Here is a 13,230-nt window from a genome sequence, read left to right as displayed (position 1 = left end):
TGGGCTCTTTTATTAGGGACTGGTCGACCATATTCTACTGGTTTCCCGGACTTGCTTTTAAGTAAGTTCCTTGTGGGGGGTGGAGCGGGGGCAGGGGGTAGGGTCAGTTTAAGTTTTACTGCATAAACAAAATTACTGTTTAACCAGATGGAATCGCTCTGGCTAAATAGGCCCTTACAGTATTGGTAGTTGATAACTTCATGAAAGAAGACAAACAGAAATGCTCTTGTTCCCCCATTTGTATGTCCATACCTCCACGCCTGTCAGTATCCGCCCATTATTTAACCAGCCATGACTGAGTAATCCCTTTGGAAATGGAACTTTCTGTGAATATGTTTGTGCTTTTATCTTTTTGCATATGTTAAAGTTAATTTTTCAACAGCTGACTAGTAAAAGCTAGCAAGTATAAAGTAAGTATTTTTATATTAGTTTTTTACCTTCTGTTTTGGTTGAAATTCATTGTTAGCAAGCCCAGAGCTCTTTATGACATTGTCGAACAGTTGATCATTCCTGCTGTTCAGTATTGAGTAAAACTCTTATTACATCTCTGATCTCAGATTATGGAAGACCTAACACAGTGCCATGTGCATATTATGGTATCTTTTATGATCACTGCATTTGCCATGTATTAAAGGAAAAAAAATTCTGTATAATAGGTCCTTGGTAAAAACATGAAACTTTATATTGTAAAGAAGTATTGGTAATAGCAGGCTCTTTTATTAATCTGGTTTTGTTTAATATTTGGGAGTGAGGAACACTTGTTTCATAAATTCCTCTCTCAGTATTTCAGAGAAAGAGAATCAGCTAAATCTGACTCTTAAGTAATATATGAAGTTTACTGGAGGGAGATTTAGGTTGGGGTAATGTGAATGAAAAATGAGGCATATTTTCAGAATTTATTAAGGAAATTATAGATATGGCTGGTTTTTTAAAAAGTGTGTTCACTCATGTAGAAAATACTGTTTCTTCCTGTGAAGATTTGGCAATTTTATCTTAGTGCTGCTTACTAGCATTAAAACTAGATTAGCTGGTCTGTTATTTCATTTCAGATGTAAACAGGGCTTCAGGAAATCTCTAATATCTAATGTTTATGAAGTGCTTTATATACCAAGCAGTATGCTGGGAACAAGTACCTCATACTTTACATTATTGTCTTATTTAATCTTAGAACAGCCCTCAGGAGTAAGCAGTAGCATTATCCCTTTTTATAGATGAGGAAACAGGCTTAGAAGGATCAAATGATTAGCCTGAGGTCATACAATTAGGAAATGCCTGGGTTTAGAATCGAACCGGGATCTGTTTAATTCCAGAAGTGCTCCTAAATTTAGTCTGTGTCTCAGAGTTGAGTTTGAAATTAAAAAACATTCTTCCTCTTGATGAAAGGAGAAAAAACTAGAGGAAATCTAGGAGGCCTGTACTGGGAGCAGTCTGTAATGCTCGCATGTAATGTGAATAATGTAAAAGTAAAGAAATAGTGGTCATACTGTTTGAGCTCTGTAGAAATGTAGTGGAACGGCAGAAAGAGGAATTTCCAGTGATCTCAGTGAACATGTGGGAGGAAAGGGGCACCCATTTATTTTTAGGAGCTCATAAAAGATCACCTTAGCTGCCACTATTCCAGCTTCTTTTGAAAGAACTCTAATGTGAGTTGGAGATTTGGTAATACTAAAACCTCAAGGACGTTCATGCCATTTCCCCCAGCAAATTCACTTCTAGAGATTTATCCTATGGAACTGATTAGAGATACCCACGGATTTTCAAAATAAGATACTCATCACAACATTATTTATAACAGCAAAAGATTGGAAACAGCCTATATTTTGAATTAAAAACCATGTGTTAAATTGCAGTGTATCTATAGAATGGGAAAGTTAGAAATCATATTCTTATAAATTCCACATTCTTAAAGAATATGCAGCATCTTGAGAAAAGTTTATTATTAATTTAAAAGCAGTACGTAAAACTAAAAGCAATATAATGTGCCAAGTTAGTGTTTTTTTAAAAATATGTACATAAAGAATAATTTGGAAGAAAGATGCTCATATTGCTGTACAGGCATTATAGATTTGATCTCAGTTATCAGGGAACCATGCAAGGCAAGGACTTAGTTGCATTATGTGCCAGTTTCTGGTAATGCAGTCCTCTACAAAAGCAAGAACTGCCTGTATTTTTTTTCTGCGCAAGGAGACTATGCACTTTATTTTTTAAACTTTCTATGTTTTCTTCACTTTCTATAATATACATCTACTCACTTTATAATCAGGGAAATCTCAGATTAATTATTTAGTATTTGTAATAGCTCATCCCAGTGAGCTATCGAATCAACAAACAAAGATATTTTTCATGTGTTTTTTCCTGAGCATTGGCATGTGCTTCAGTTCCTAACCAAAATAATTTTTCTCTAAAGAGCCACTACTCTGATATATAGTACTATAAATGGAAGTGCTCAGATTAGTTTGGTTAGTGACTAACCAAAGATGAAGTATTTGTGCTGAGAAACTTCGAGTAGAGTTTGTGATAAGACCCAGGGTGGGGCAGTAAGAGGACGGAGCTCAAAGACTGGCTTCATTTGCCATTGTTAGGCCAGCTGTTGTCCACAACAGGCCCTTGGTGCTTAAAAGGCCTCGATAAGCTTGGTAGTTGTAGGGATAGAGCAGCAGACTGGGAGTCAGGAGACCAGGGTTTGGTTTCATCTTCGCTATGGGCAGGATTGCTATATAGTCAGACCATTTGGTCATGCTGCCTGTGACTTGGAATTCTGGGAAGGGCACTTTTAAAGGAAGATTCTTACATGCTTTCAGAGCAAGGCTACCGTGATGCCAGAGGCAGTGTTCCTGTGGTCTTTTATTCTTATCTTCATCGTAAAATAATTATAATTTTAAATACCAACTTCTTGTTTCTGGTCAAAAACATTCAAAACTACTATAGTCATTTTCCTACTTGCCTTGGACACTTTGCTCTGGTTTTTGGCCTTATAAGGAGGTCCAGTTCATAGACATTTTGCATTTTGAAACTGAAATACATAACTAATGAGACTGGCAAAACATTTTCAGGGAATACTATTCTCATGAATAAGATTGTATTTTAGTACAGTGTAATCTGAATGTGTTCACAGATCCAGCACCTCAGATTCAAAACCTATTTAGAAAAAAAAAAAATCACATCGATTACAATAAATCTGAAAGTTACTGTGACATTGAAGTGGCAATTTGCTAAAATGATACTCAACCACAAAGAATCATGGCACTGATACTCAAATTTCATGTAACTGTTAAAAAATAATATTTCCAAATATTTTTAGTGTTGAAATTTAGGTTTAGTTAGGACTTTAGCTGTGATAATGATAATAAACTAAGCACAGAACAGGGGCCAACCCTCCAAATGTATCCTGTAGATGATGGAATTTTTCATTTTCCTCAAATAAGTTATTTCGTATGTTTAATAGGTAAGAAAAGAATATGACTTTTTTTTTTATGTTTTAAGAGTTTGGGACAAGGCGATTGCCACATCCCATGTCGATTTGAGATTTTTGCAGCTCCCTTACATTTAGTAATCCACAAATTTTACAGATCTGAGTTGTACCTGGATATTTCAGTGCCCTGGTGAGGCAGAGGGCCCTATTGTCAGTACATTATATTTCTATAAATTCAGTATCAGATTAGAAGTAAATGAAATGAGTTAATACTGAATTTGGAGCTGTGGCTGACCTTGGTATTGATTTCTTACCTGGAATGTGATTGATGAACCTTCTTGGACCTGTTAGCTTCAACTACCCTGATCCACCAGCCATAGCTATTCAGAACACAGTGAACAACCAGACAGTAAGATTTTTTTTTTAAGATTATATTTATTTATTTATTTGAGAGAGAGGGAGGGAAAAGCAGATTCCCTGCTGAGCCAAGAGCATGATGTGGGCCTCGATCCCAGGACCCTGGGATCATGACCTGAGCCAAAGGCAGACGCTTAACTGACTGAGCCACACAGGCACCCCGTAAGATTTTTTATAGGTAGATTTTTGCATAGCCAAAATTATCACTAAAACTGTTCACCATAAAGGACATCCTTAGGCTGTCGTGTAGAAGCAAAGCTTTGTTTATGGTTTCCTAGTTTTACTGCAAATGAACAAGGAGGTAAAGTGAGAAGCAAGAGATTGTCAAGTGACAGGTCACAGAGAAAAAGTTAAAATGATGTAGATCTATAACTGAGTTGTATTTAGTACTAAGCAAATGTCTTCACATTCCCAGTACCTCTGGGGATGTCTCTGTAATATATATATAGCACAGCACACTATTAATCTTTGTGACAGTAATTCTGAGAAAATCTAAAGGTACATTCACTATTTCCTTCCTGCAGAGAAGGCAGGAAAGTATATAAATATATTTGAAAAAGATTGTCACTCAGGAGCATTGTGATAAAAATAAAATAAAAGCGAACAGCTATGATACCTATTAGTATGAGAAATTTATGTGTTCTGACATGGAAAGATGTCTTTCACAGGTATTATGTGGAAAAGCAAATTATGAACAGTATGGATAATATCCCATTTTTATTAAAAAGAAAAAGGATTAGTAAATATGTAGAAGAAATCTAAGTGACTTAGATAGTGCTTAAGTCTGGATGCTGGGATTATATATGACTTTATTTTTTCTAAGTTATATATTTCTGTAATATTTTTAATTTATAAAAATAAGCAAGTATGTCTTTCCTAATCAGAAGAAACAGGTAATAAAATAACCAGCTTAAGAAGGCAGAAAAGTACTCAATACATTTTAGAAAGTTTTGGTGCTTGTTTAATGGGTAAGTGAATTTTAAACTTATGTGGAATGTCTCCCACCTTGACAATGGGTAAATGATTTATCACTGTACATGATCATCAGGCACTCTGTACAATAAACATTCCAGTTGGGTGTCAGTAGCTTTTTTTTCCTGAACCCTGATCAATCATTTCAACCATTGAAATGAACTTATATACATATCATTATTGGGGATTTTGACAAGATTTTTGTTTCTGTGGCCCCACTCCCCAGTTTTTGAAACTGTATTTGCTTGTGGTATATTAGGAGTGGGACAATCAGTAATTTTCTCTTACAAGCAAATTTACTTTTATTCTAAGATTTAGATTTTAAACCTACTGGCTGATATTTAAAAGCATAACCATGCTCCTCAGTCCCAGTGTATTGTTTGTAATTGGTCCAATTTATCTGATTCAGGTGCATTGTGGCCAGGTATGAAACCTGAAAGTGGTTTAATTCAGACTCCATCTCCAAGTCAACACAGTGTTCTTACCTGCACTACAGGGTTAACCACAAGCCAGCCAAGCCCAGCACATTATTCTTATCCCATTCAAGGTAAATAGGCATGGTTGTGTGTGTTTTATTATTGTTGTTTTTGTTGTTTTCAGTCTATCTGTATCTCCAAACAAATTGGGTAATGCAGGAGCACTGTCTTGTAAAACAGCAGGGGGTGATATTTACACTTGTGCATGCTTTTTGTGTTAGGCACCCAGAGTTCGGGACTGTGGTTTCTAAGTAGTTTAGCCTTTAAATGTGAACTGTAATTCGTAGAACTTCAGCCTTTGCTTTTGCATGTTGGTGTCCAGAAAACCTGTCTGATTTTGTTTTAGTCTGTTCTCAGTGGCACTTTGTCCTATAAATGAGCAGAAGATTCCCCATGGGGCAGAACTTTGCTGATTTCTTTTATGTGAAGTCCAGGTAGGGCAGAAGTGAGATGTGTGAGGCATTTTTTTTTTTTTGATGCAGTGTTGTCATACCTCCACCCCCACTTGCTGCTTCTTGGTGAGAGCATTTTTCCTTCTCAAAAAGTTTAGTCTTGTTTCTATTTCATGATAAAAAGCATTGCCTTAAAGCTTGAACTCTGAACATCTTTGCCTTCCTGAGTTGTTCTTCTAAAAGGTTAGAATTATGACAGGACTATTAGGAATAAAGAGAGAGAAATTCAGAAGGCACTATGGGATTAATTCCCAGCCCTTCCAAATCTAACACCGGCAATTTGTCATTGCTCCAGATTGGAAAATAATGTCCATGTTCCTGGCTTCTCATCTGCCTCCCTTCTCCTGATTTCTCCCAGCTTTAAAATTTTATTCCTCATAAAATGGGTGCTAGAGGAGTGAGGATGGGACAGCAAAAACTGGTCTGAGGTACTCTTAAGATACGAACTTTGGTGATAAAAAAGTTTTTTGATATAGATTATAGTAAATAAAATATTTTGCTACTCAGTTTTAATTGTCTTCATTTTAAATGATTAAGAACTACTTCTGCTTGTTCCATTTACCAGTTAGTAAATAATTAAGTCAGGATGTAAGCTGGGCAGTCTGACCTCAGAGCATGAGTGCAATATTTATGATTTTCGGTATTGAAATCATGATGTCAATATCAGCTCTCCCATAAGAGAGAACCTTTACGGACAAACAAGTAAGTTTATTTTTCCTCCCTTTTCTGGTTAACCTCTTGGCACATTTTGTTCTTCGTTAGAACTTTGGCAGAGGATAGAATTTAAGGCCGAAGGTAACCATCAAGTTATTAATTTTTACCTTTATTCTAAAGAAACATTGATAGAATACAAATTGAAACAGTTGGCTAAAATGAAATTTGAGTATTGGCAGAGTCAAATTACCTAGGTTGTCTGCTATCAATATCACTCTTCTCTCTCCCACCTTTAGTTTTACTTAGCATGAATAGTGAATGGCTGTCCAGGGCTGCTCTGTTCCCCCTGTATAACTGTCCAGTCCCTCCATGGAAAAAAAGCAAGAAGAATTCTATCAGTTTTTGAAAAATGGTCAAAATAGCAGTGTCTCCTCATCGTACCCCAAAGCATTCTACAATTGACATATAGAGTTACCTAGAGTTGTCAAATCATTATGTTGTACACCTGAAGCTAATGTAATATGTGTCAACATACTGCAGTTTCTTTAAAATGTATAATTTCAACCTAAAAAAAATTATACTTCTGGCTTGATCAACTCTGATCAAAACCCTTTCTTCAGTTCATGCAATGCTCACGAAAGCCCTTTGGTTAAGTAGATCTGGCTGCTTTATATCAATCTTTTCCTACAGTATAAATATGTGGCCCAGTCTCTGGTTATTTTCTTCAGTTGAGATGGTTTAAGTGGTTAATATTAAAGTGGTAAAATTGGGACGCCTGGGTCGCTCAGTTGGTTGAGCGGCTGCCTTCGGCTCAGGTCATGATCCCAGTGTCCTGGGATCGAGTCCCGCATCGGGCTCCTTGCTCCGCAGGGAGCCTGCTTCTTCCTCTGCCTCTGCCTGCCTCTCTGTCTGCCTCTGCTTGCTCTTGCTTCTCTCTCTATGACAAATAAATAAATAAAATCTTAAATAAATAAATAAATAAAGTAGTAAAATTAATTTCAGAAATTTTAAAACTAATTTTAATGTAATCTTGACTTTTTTTTTTTTTTAAGATTTTATTTATTTATTTGACATAGAGAGACAGTGAGAGAGAGCATGAGCGAGGAGAAGGTCAGAGGGAGAAGCAGACTCCCCGTGGAGCTGGGAGCCTGATGCGGGACTCGATCCCAGGACTCCGGGATCATGACCTGAGCCGAAGGCAGTTGTCCAACCAACTGAGCCACCCAGGCGTCCCTGTAATCTTGACTTTTAATGAATGTGTTTGTGCTTAATTTTGTTGGTAGCACATGATAGTCTTTTTTTATAGTCTTTCATTAATCAGGAGTTTTGTTTTGTTCTTTTTTTAATATACATTAGTTTTTAGATTAGTTTTAGATTTATAGACAAATTGAGAAGACGGTACAGAGAGTTACAGATCCCCCCATCTTGTATATAATTTCCCCTATTATTGATGCCTTATTTAGCATGGAACATTTATTACAATTAATGAACCCATATTGGTATATTATTATTACCTAAGTCCATAGTTTATTATAGTTCCTTATTTTTTACCTGATGTCCTTTTTCTTGTTCCAGGATTCCATCCAGGATACCACATTTCATTTAATTGTCATATCTACTTAGCCTTCTCTTGACTATGCAGTTTTTCAGGGTTTTTTTGTTTTTGATGACCTTGACATGCTATACTTGAGTCCCACAAGTTACACAGGAGTATACCTGTCTACAGGATAGATGTGAATCCCACAAGTGTTTATTGAGCATCACCTGCTCTGTCACAGGTGTTTTGCTAGATGTTGGAGATAAGAGTAAAATAGTAAGATTCTGCCTTCTTGGAGCTTACAGATGAGTGGAAGAAACAGAAAACAAGCAAGTAAATAATTAAATCAATTTTGAAAAGTTCTCAAAAAGAAAAAAAACAGATTGTTGTGATTGGGAAAACAAGGAATTAGTTGTTTGGTTTTTTTTTTAATTTAGATTAATTTTTTTAATTAGCGTGCAAGCAGGGGTGGGGTGGGGGGAGGGGCAGAGGGAGAGAGAGAGATGGAGAGAGGATCTTAAGCAGGCTTCATGCTGAGTGTGGAGCCTGATGCAGGGCTTGATCTCACGCCCTGAGTTCATGACCTGAGCCAGAGTCAAGAGTCGGATGCTTGACTGACTGAGCCACTCAGGCACCCCAAGGAGTTAGTTTTAATAGAAGGGTTAAAGAGCATGTCTCTGAGGAAGTTAGACATGCTTAGCATGAGCCATCATGCTGGGAGGGCAAGAGGGACAGGCCAGGGAGAACAATCCAGGTGGAGCAAGCAACATTGCCAAGGTGCTCAATTAAGAAAGAGCTCATCTTACTTTGAATAACTTGAAAGCCAGGTAGGCAAGGGTGGTAGAGGGAGACATGTATAAAGTTAAGACATGGGTAGAAAGTAAATCTTGCGCTAACTTTTATATACCACTAACCTTTAGGTCAACCTTCTGGCTTTGGGGCAGTGTCATTTAATTTGGCTGTGCATCTCACAGTGCTATAACCACCATCTTCTGATTAAAGCTGTCTGTGTATATTGATTGTATTATTTGGACCTCTACTGGGGCATGGTTTTTTAAAACACACCTATGAGGAATCTACTGAGTCTCCTCTTTTCATATTGATTGGACCTCTAGTGGGGCATGGTTCTCAGAAGCTTTGTTTTTCTATTATTTCATGGCTCCGTTGTCAGAACAGGAGTGGAGATTATCCAAAAACAGTTGGGCATGTCATTCGCATTTGGAGAGCAGATAGTCTTCAGATATGTACCAGTAGGATTGACCACTTGAGTTTTCTTTGATCCTCTAAGTTTGTATGTTTTGTTGCAATTTTATTGCTGCTGTTTTTGTTTCTTAAATCTGCAATCAAATATTATTTGTTGAGACATATATATGTGTGTGTATATATATATATATATATATGGGCAGAATGATAAGTACTATTTAGTACTTTTAGTCATAGTTATGTGTAGGGTAGGGTATACAGTGGTGATGTGTGTGCCCTTTTAGGTGAGTTTGGCTTGGGTGCAATGATGGATACAAGAGCCTAAAAAAATTATTTAATTGTTATCTCACTCCATCAATGCAGTCTGATCTCCATGAGAGCAGGGGACTTTGCCTTGTTCATTGCTCTATTCCTCAGTGATTGGAACAGTTTCTGGGTACATAGTAGACCATGGTTTGCTGAATGAATGAATATGGCACATATGAGAAAGAATTTGAATTAGAGAAAGAAGTGTTCCTAAACCCTATAAACTTTCTAGGTCAGTAGGCCAACATTTTCTGTAATAGAAGTCACTATTGCTGAAAGTAGTTTGTGATCTTTAGGAAGGTATGTATTAAAAATTCAGTATCAGCAACTAGCTAATCAAGTCATTAAACTTCCTAGTAGAGATAATAAAAGTGTATGACCAGTTGTTTATAAGGCCTACCTTGTTACCTTTAGCCCAGTTCAGTAAGTAGTCTGAAAATTGTTATATTTATAAAACCACTTCTGTTAGTCAGAGTACCTTTTCCCCATGTATGCGAAGATATGAATGGGTTGTACTGCTAACCATTTATAAGTTAGTAAGAAGGTAGAAGAGAATTAAAGGTAAATAGGAGGAAAAGAGGATTATATGCTAGAATAAAGACCGATGAAAAATTGAGCTAGAAATGGACTTTGCTAGGAAAAATAAACTTAAGAGATTAAGTAAATTATTCATTTTCTTTCCCACCTTAAATCACCTTATGTCCTGTGTGTTTTATTGCTTGGCTACCTAACATAATGTACTGGTAATAAAACCTGAAAGCCACTCAAAATCTCTACCCACAAGAATGATTAAAAACTACTTACAGAATCATCTAAGCCTGTGTATTGTACAGTAATTCCTGTACTTCCCCATGGGGGGAAATGGGTTAAGCCATGGTAAAGAAGAAAATGAATATTGGTAGGAAGAAAATACCATCTATGAGGTTATAAAATCTGTTTCATTCAGTTGTTATGTTTAAGAAAGTAAACTCTTTTAAGAGTCCTGTAGTTCCCCTGGGAGAAGAAGTATTGTAGAAAAAATCTCCCTGAATTGTCAGGAAATCTGATCCCTGGCTCATCCAGTTGGGAGACACTAGACGCCATCGGGACTAACACTGGTTCCATGACAGTAGACAAATTACCTTAACTCTTCTTTGTCCCAAGTTCTTCATCTGAAAGCTGGGGTTTCTCTTCTAATCTTTTCTAGACTTTCTTCTAAGCAGAGTACCCTTAGGGGAAGGAATAAAAATTTCCCTGATTTTGATGAGTACTCTCATGTTTCTGCTTCTTTTGTCCATCTGTTCTCTTCTTAATGGAGGTTTTCCTATTAACTTTACCTGTAAAGTACTTTGTTGCTAATGGGATAGGTAGTCAGATAGTCAGGTCTACCTGACGATGGATTCTTAATGGCATGTGTGACTGTAGTGGGAACCAGGTCTAAGTGTGCTTGTGATAAATGAGGGAAAGAACCAGTTCAAGACCAGTACCTTGTAGTCTCAGTTACTACACTGGTTCACCTGAAAAAAGTCACTTTAACAAATAGTAGTCACTGAAGATTTGACTAAAACCCTGGTGGAGTCTGTGGTAGAAGGATATAAAAAAAGTTAGCCCAAATTCCTGGTCCCAAAGTAGGCAGCCTAAATAACTTACAGAGTATATTGTTACCTGGCCAGAATAATATTTAATATTTTCCAGGCTCATTGGTACAGTCATTAAATGCCAGATCATGTTTATTGATCCACATTAATAATTCATGATTTGAGTAGAGCCGAAAAAGCAACCCCAAGCAGGTTTAGGGGATCAGCTCTATTCCTCAAAGTTAATTATGTTGCATTATGAGAGGCATCATTTGGGGCAAGTGGTAACAAATATCCCAGTCTAGGATTTACATGCAGATTTTACCAGAGCTCTTGTGGTTTCTGCTGGTTGTCAGTCGGTCACATTGCAGGTGAGTCATCTTTCAAGGGCTGAGATGATAGACTGGAGATTTGTTTAGCTTCTGATTCCATTGATTTCATTAGTATGAGTCAGTGCATTGTACATGTGTCCTTTCTAGGACTTTAATAGGAAGAGTGGAAGACTCAAGTTGAAACAGAAAAATGTTTGAACTGTTTTATTTCTAATCACGATTAAAGTATGGCATGCAAAAGAGCAAAATCAGTATTTGTTTCCTTTGTGCAATGTTATCTCCTTGTAGATCTGTTTACATAAGACACAATATGTTTTCCATTTCTTCTAGGCTTTTACATGATATCTTTAACATTTTTTCACACTCTCCATCCTATAGCTTCAAGCACAAATGCCAGCCTGATATCCACTTCATCTACAATTGCCAATATTCCAGCAGCAGCAGTTTCCAGCATCTCAAACCAGGTACAGTCTACTGCGTTCATCCTATTTTATATAGTTCATCAAGTTTGATCTTCTTCTCTTCACTCTCTGGTCAATTTGCTAATCTAAGAAACAACCAGAACTGGGACCCTGGATGGTTTCTTAGGCTGCCCTCCAGTTTCTTTCATTACTATGCTGTCTGAGTGATATGGCTCTATCTGCTCCCTTACCTACTTTGTGTGTCTGCCTCCTACCTTGTCCCTACTAGAATGTAAGCTCCGTGAGGATAGGGACTTACTTTTCTGTTTTGTTCACTTATGTATTCCCAGAGTTCAGAAAAAGCCTGGTTCTTTCTACATTTTTATTTAGGCACTCATTTCTTCTTTGTGGTCTGGTCTCGATCACTGTTCTATTAATTCTTTATGTTTAAATCACTGGTAATAGCTTCAGTGTTTTAGGGGTTTTGTTTTTGGTGTTAGGTTTTTATTTGTTTTCTCTGCAGCAATGAAACTTTTCTCCATGAATCTCTTTTTTGGCTATAATTAACATTACTGTTCTCGTTCATCTTTTATGTTTGACTTTTTTTTTGCATTTCTTCATTCTTACAGTTCACAAATTACTGAGTTTCTACTATATACCTGGCACTCTTCCATGTTATTTATCTTTCCCTTTCCTAAGTTTTCTTTTTGATCCTGTTTTCTCTCATGGACAGTGTATGTAGTTTTCCACATGTTTATTATTTCATCCCCAGAAATGTTTAACCACATTCACAGTGTCCATTTACTACCTCCGAAATGAACATTCTAGCCCTGGCCGCATGGTTTCTACAGGCTTCCTGCTGATTGATGGCCATATTTTTCTTTAATGTCTCGCTAATTCCCTAAGTTTATCATATCAAAAGCCAGGCTTTCATTCCACCTTTTTTTTGTCTCGTTGTCCTTCAAAAGTAAAAACCACTTTTCCCTATGACTTTTCAATTGACAATGAGACCATTTTTTTTTTTTTAGATTTTAATATCTTTTTTTTTTTTTTTAAAGATTTTATTTATTTATTTGTCAGAGAGAGAGAGAGAGAGAGCGCGAGCACAGGCAGACAGAGAGGCAGTAGAGGCAGAGGGAGAAGCAGGCTCCCTGCGGAGCAAGGAGCCCAATGTGGGACTTGATCCCAGGACGCTGGGATCATGACCTGAGCCGAAGGCAGCTGCTTAACCAACTGAGCCACCCAGGCGTCCCTGACAATGAGACCATTTTTAAATAAAGCTAGGCCTCAACCAAACTAGTTGTTTTCAGTTTTTTTCCCTCACCTATTCCTAATGTAGCCATTTCTAGAATTCTTTCTCTTCTATTTTTGCTATTATTTCCTATGTTTTGGTTCTTCCCCTTTAATCCTGAATTACTTCAGTTAACTGTTCATCTCTTCTCCAGTTTTCCTCTGTACCTAACCATTTCCTAAAACACTATCTGAGGGCACATGGCTGATTCAGTCAGTGGA

At 37.0% G+C, this 13,230-nt stretch overlaps 1 protein-coding gene across 4 annotated transcripts in view; it reads left to right on the top strand.

Moving 5' to 3' along the window:
* The window catches only part of EYA3 (EYA transcriptional coactivator and phosphatase 3), a 112,322-nt gene that overhangs the window by 62,782 nt on the left and 36,310 nt on the right, over positions 1 to 13,230 (top strand). For 2 of the 4 annotated variants that reach the window (XM_044237564.1, XM_044237563.1), the window contains exons 7-8: positions 5,211 to 5,348; positions 11,696 to 11,781. In XM_044237564.1, the coding sequence (XP_044093499.1) occupies positions 5,211 to 5,348; positions 11,696 to 11,781 (224 nt within the window). The remainder of the gene's footprint in view (positions 1 to 5,210; positions 5,349 to 11,695; positions 11,782 to 13,230) is intronic. The other 2 variants (XM_044237566.1, XM_044237565.1) reach the window with 1 other exon arrangement.

This window comes from Neovison vison, chromosome 2 (genome assembly GCF_020171115.1).
Source record: "Neovison vison isolate M4711 chromosome 2, ASM_NN_V1, whole genome shotgun sequence".
Taxonomy (NCBI): domain Eukaryota; kingdom Metazoa; phylum Chordata; class Mammalia; order Carnivora; family Mustelidae; genus Neogale; species Neogale vison.
This window is presented reverse-complemented; position numbering and strand designations above follow the sequence as displayed.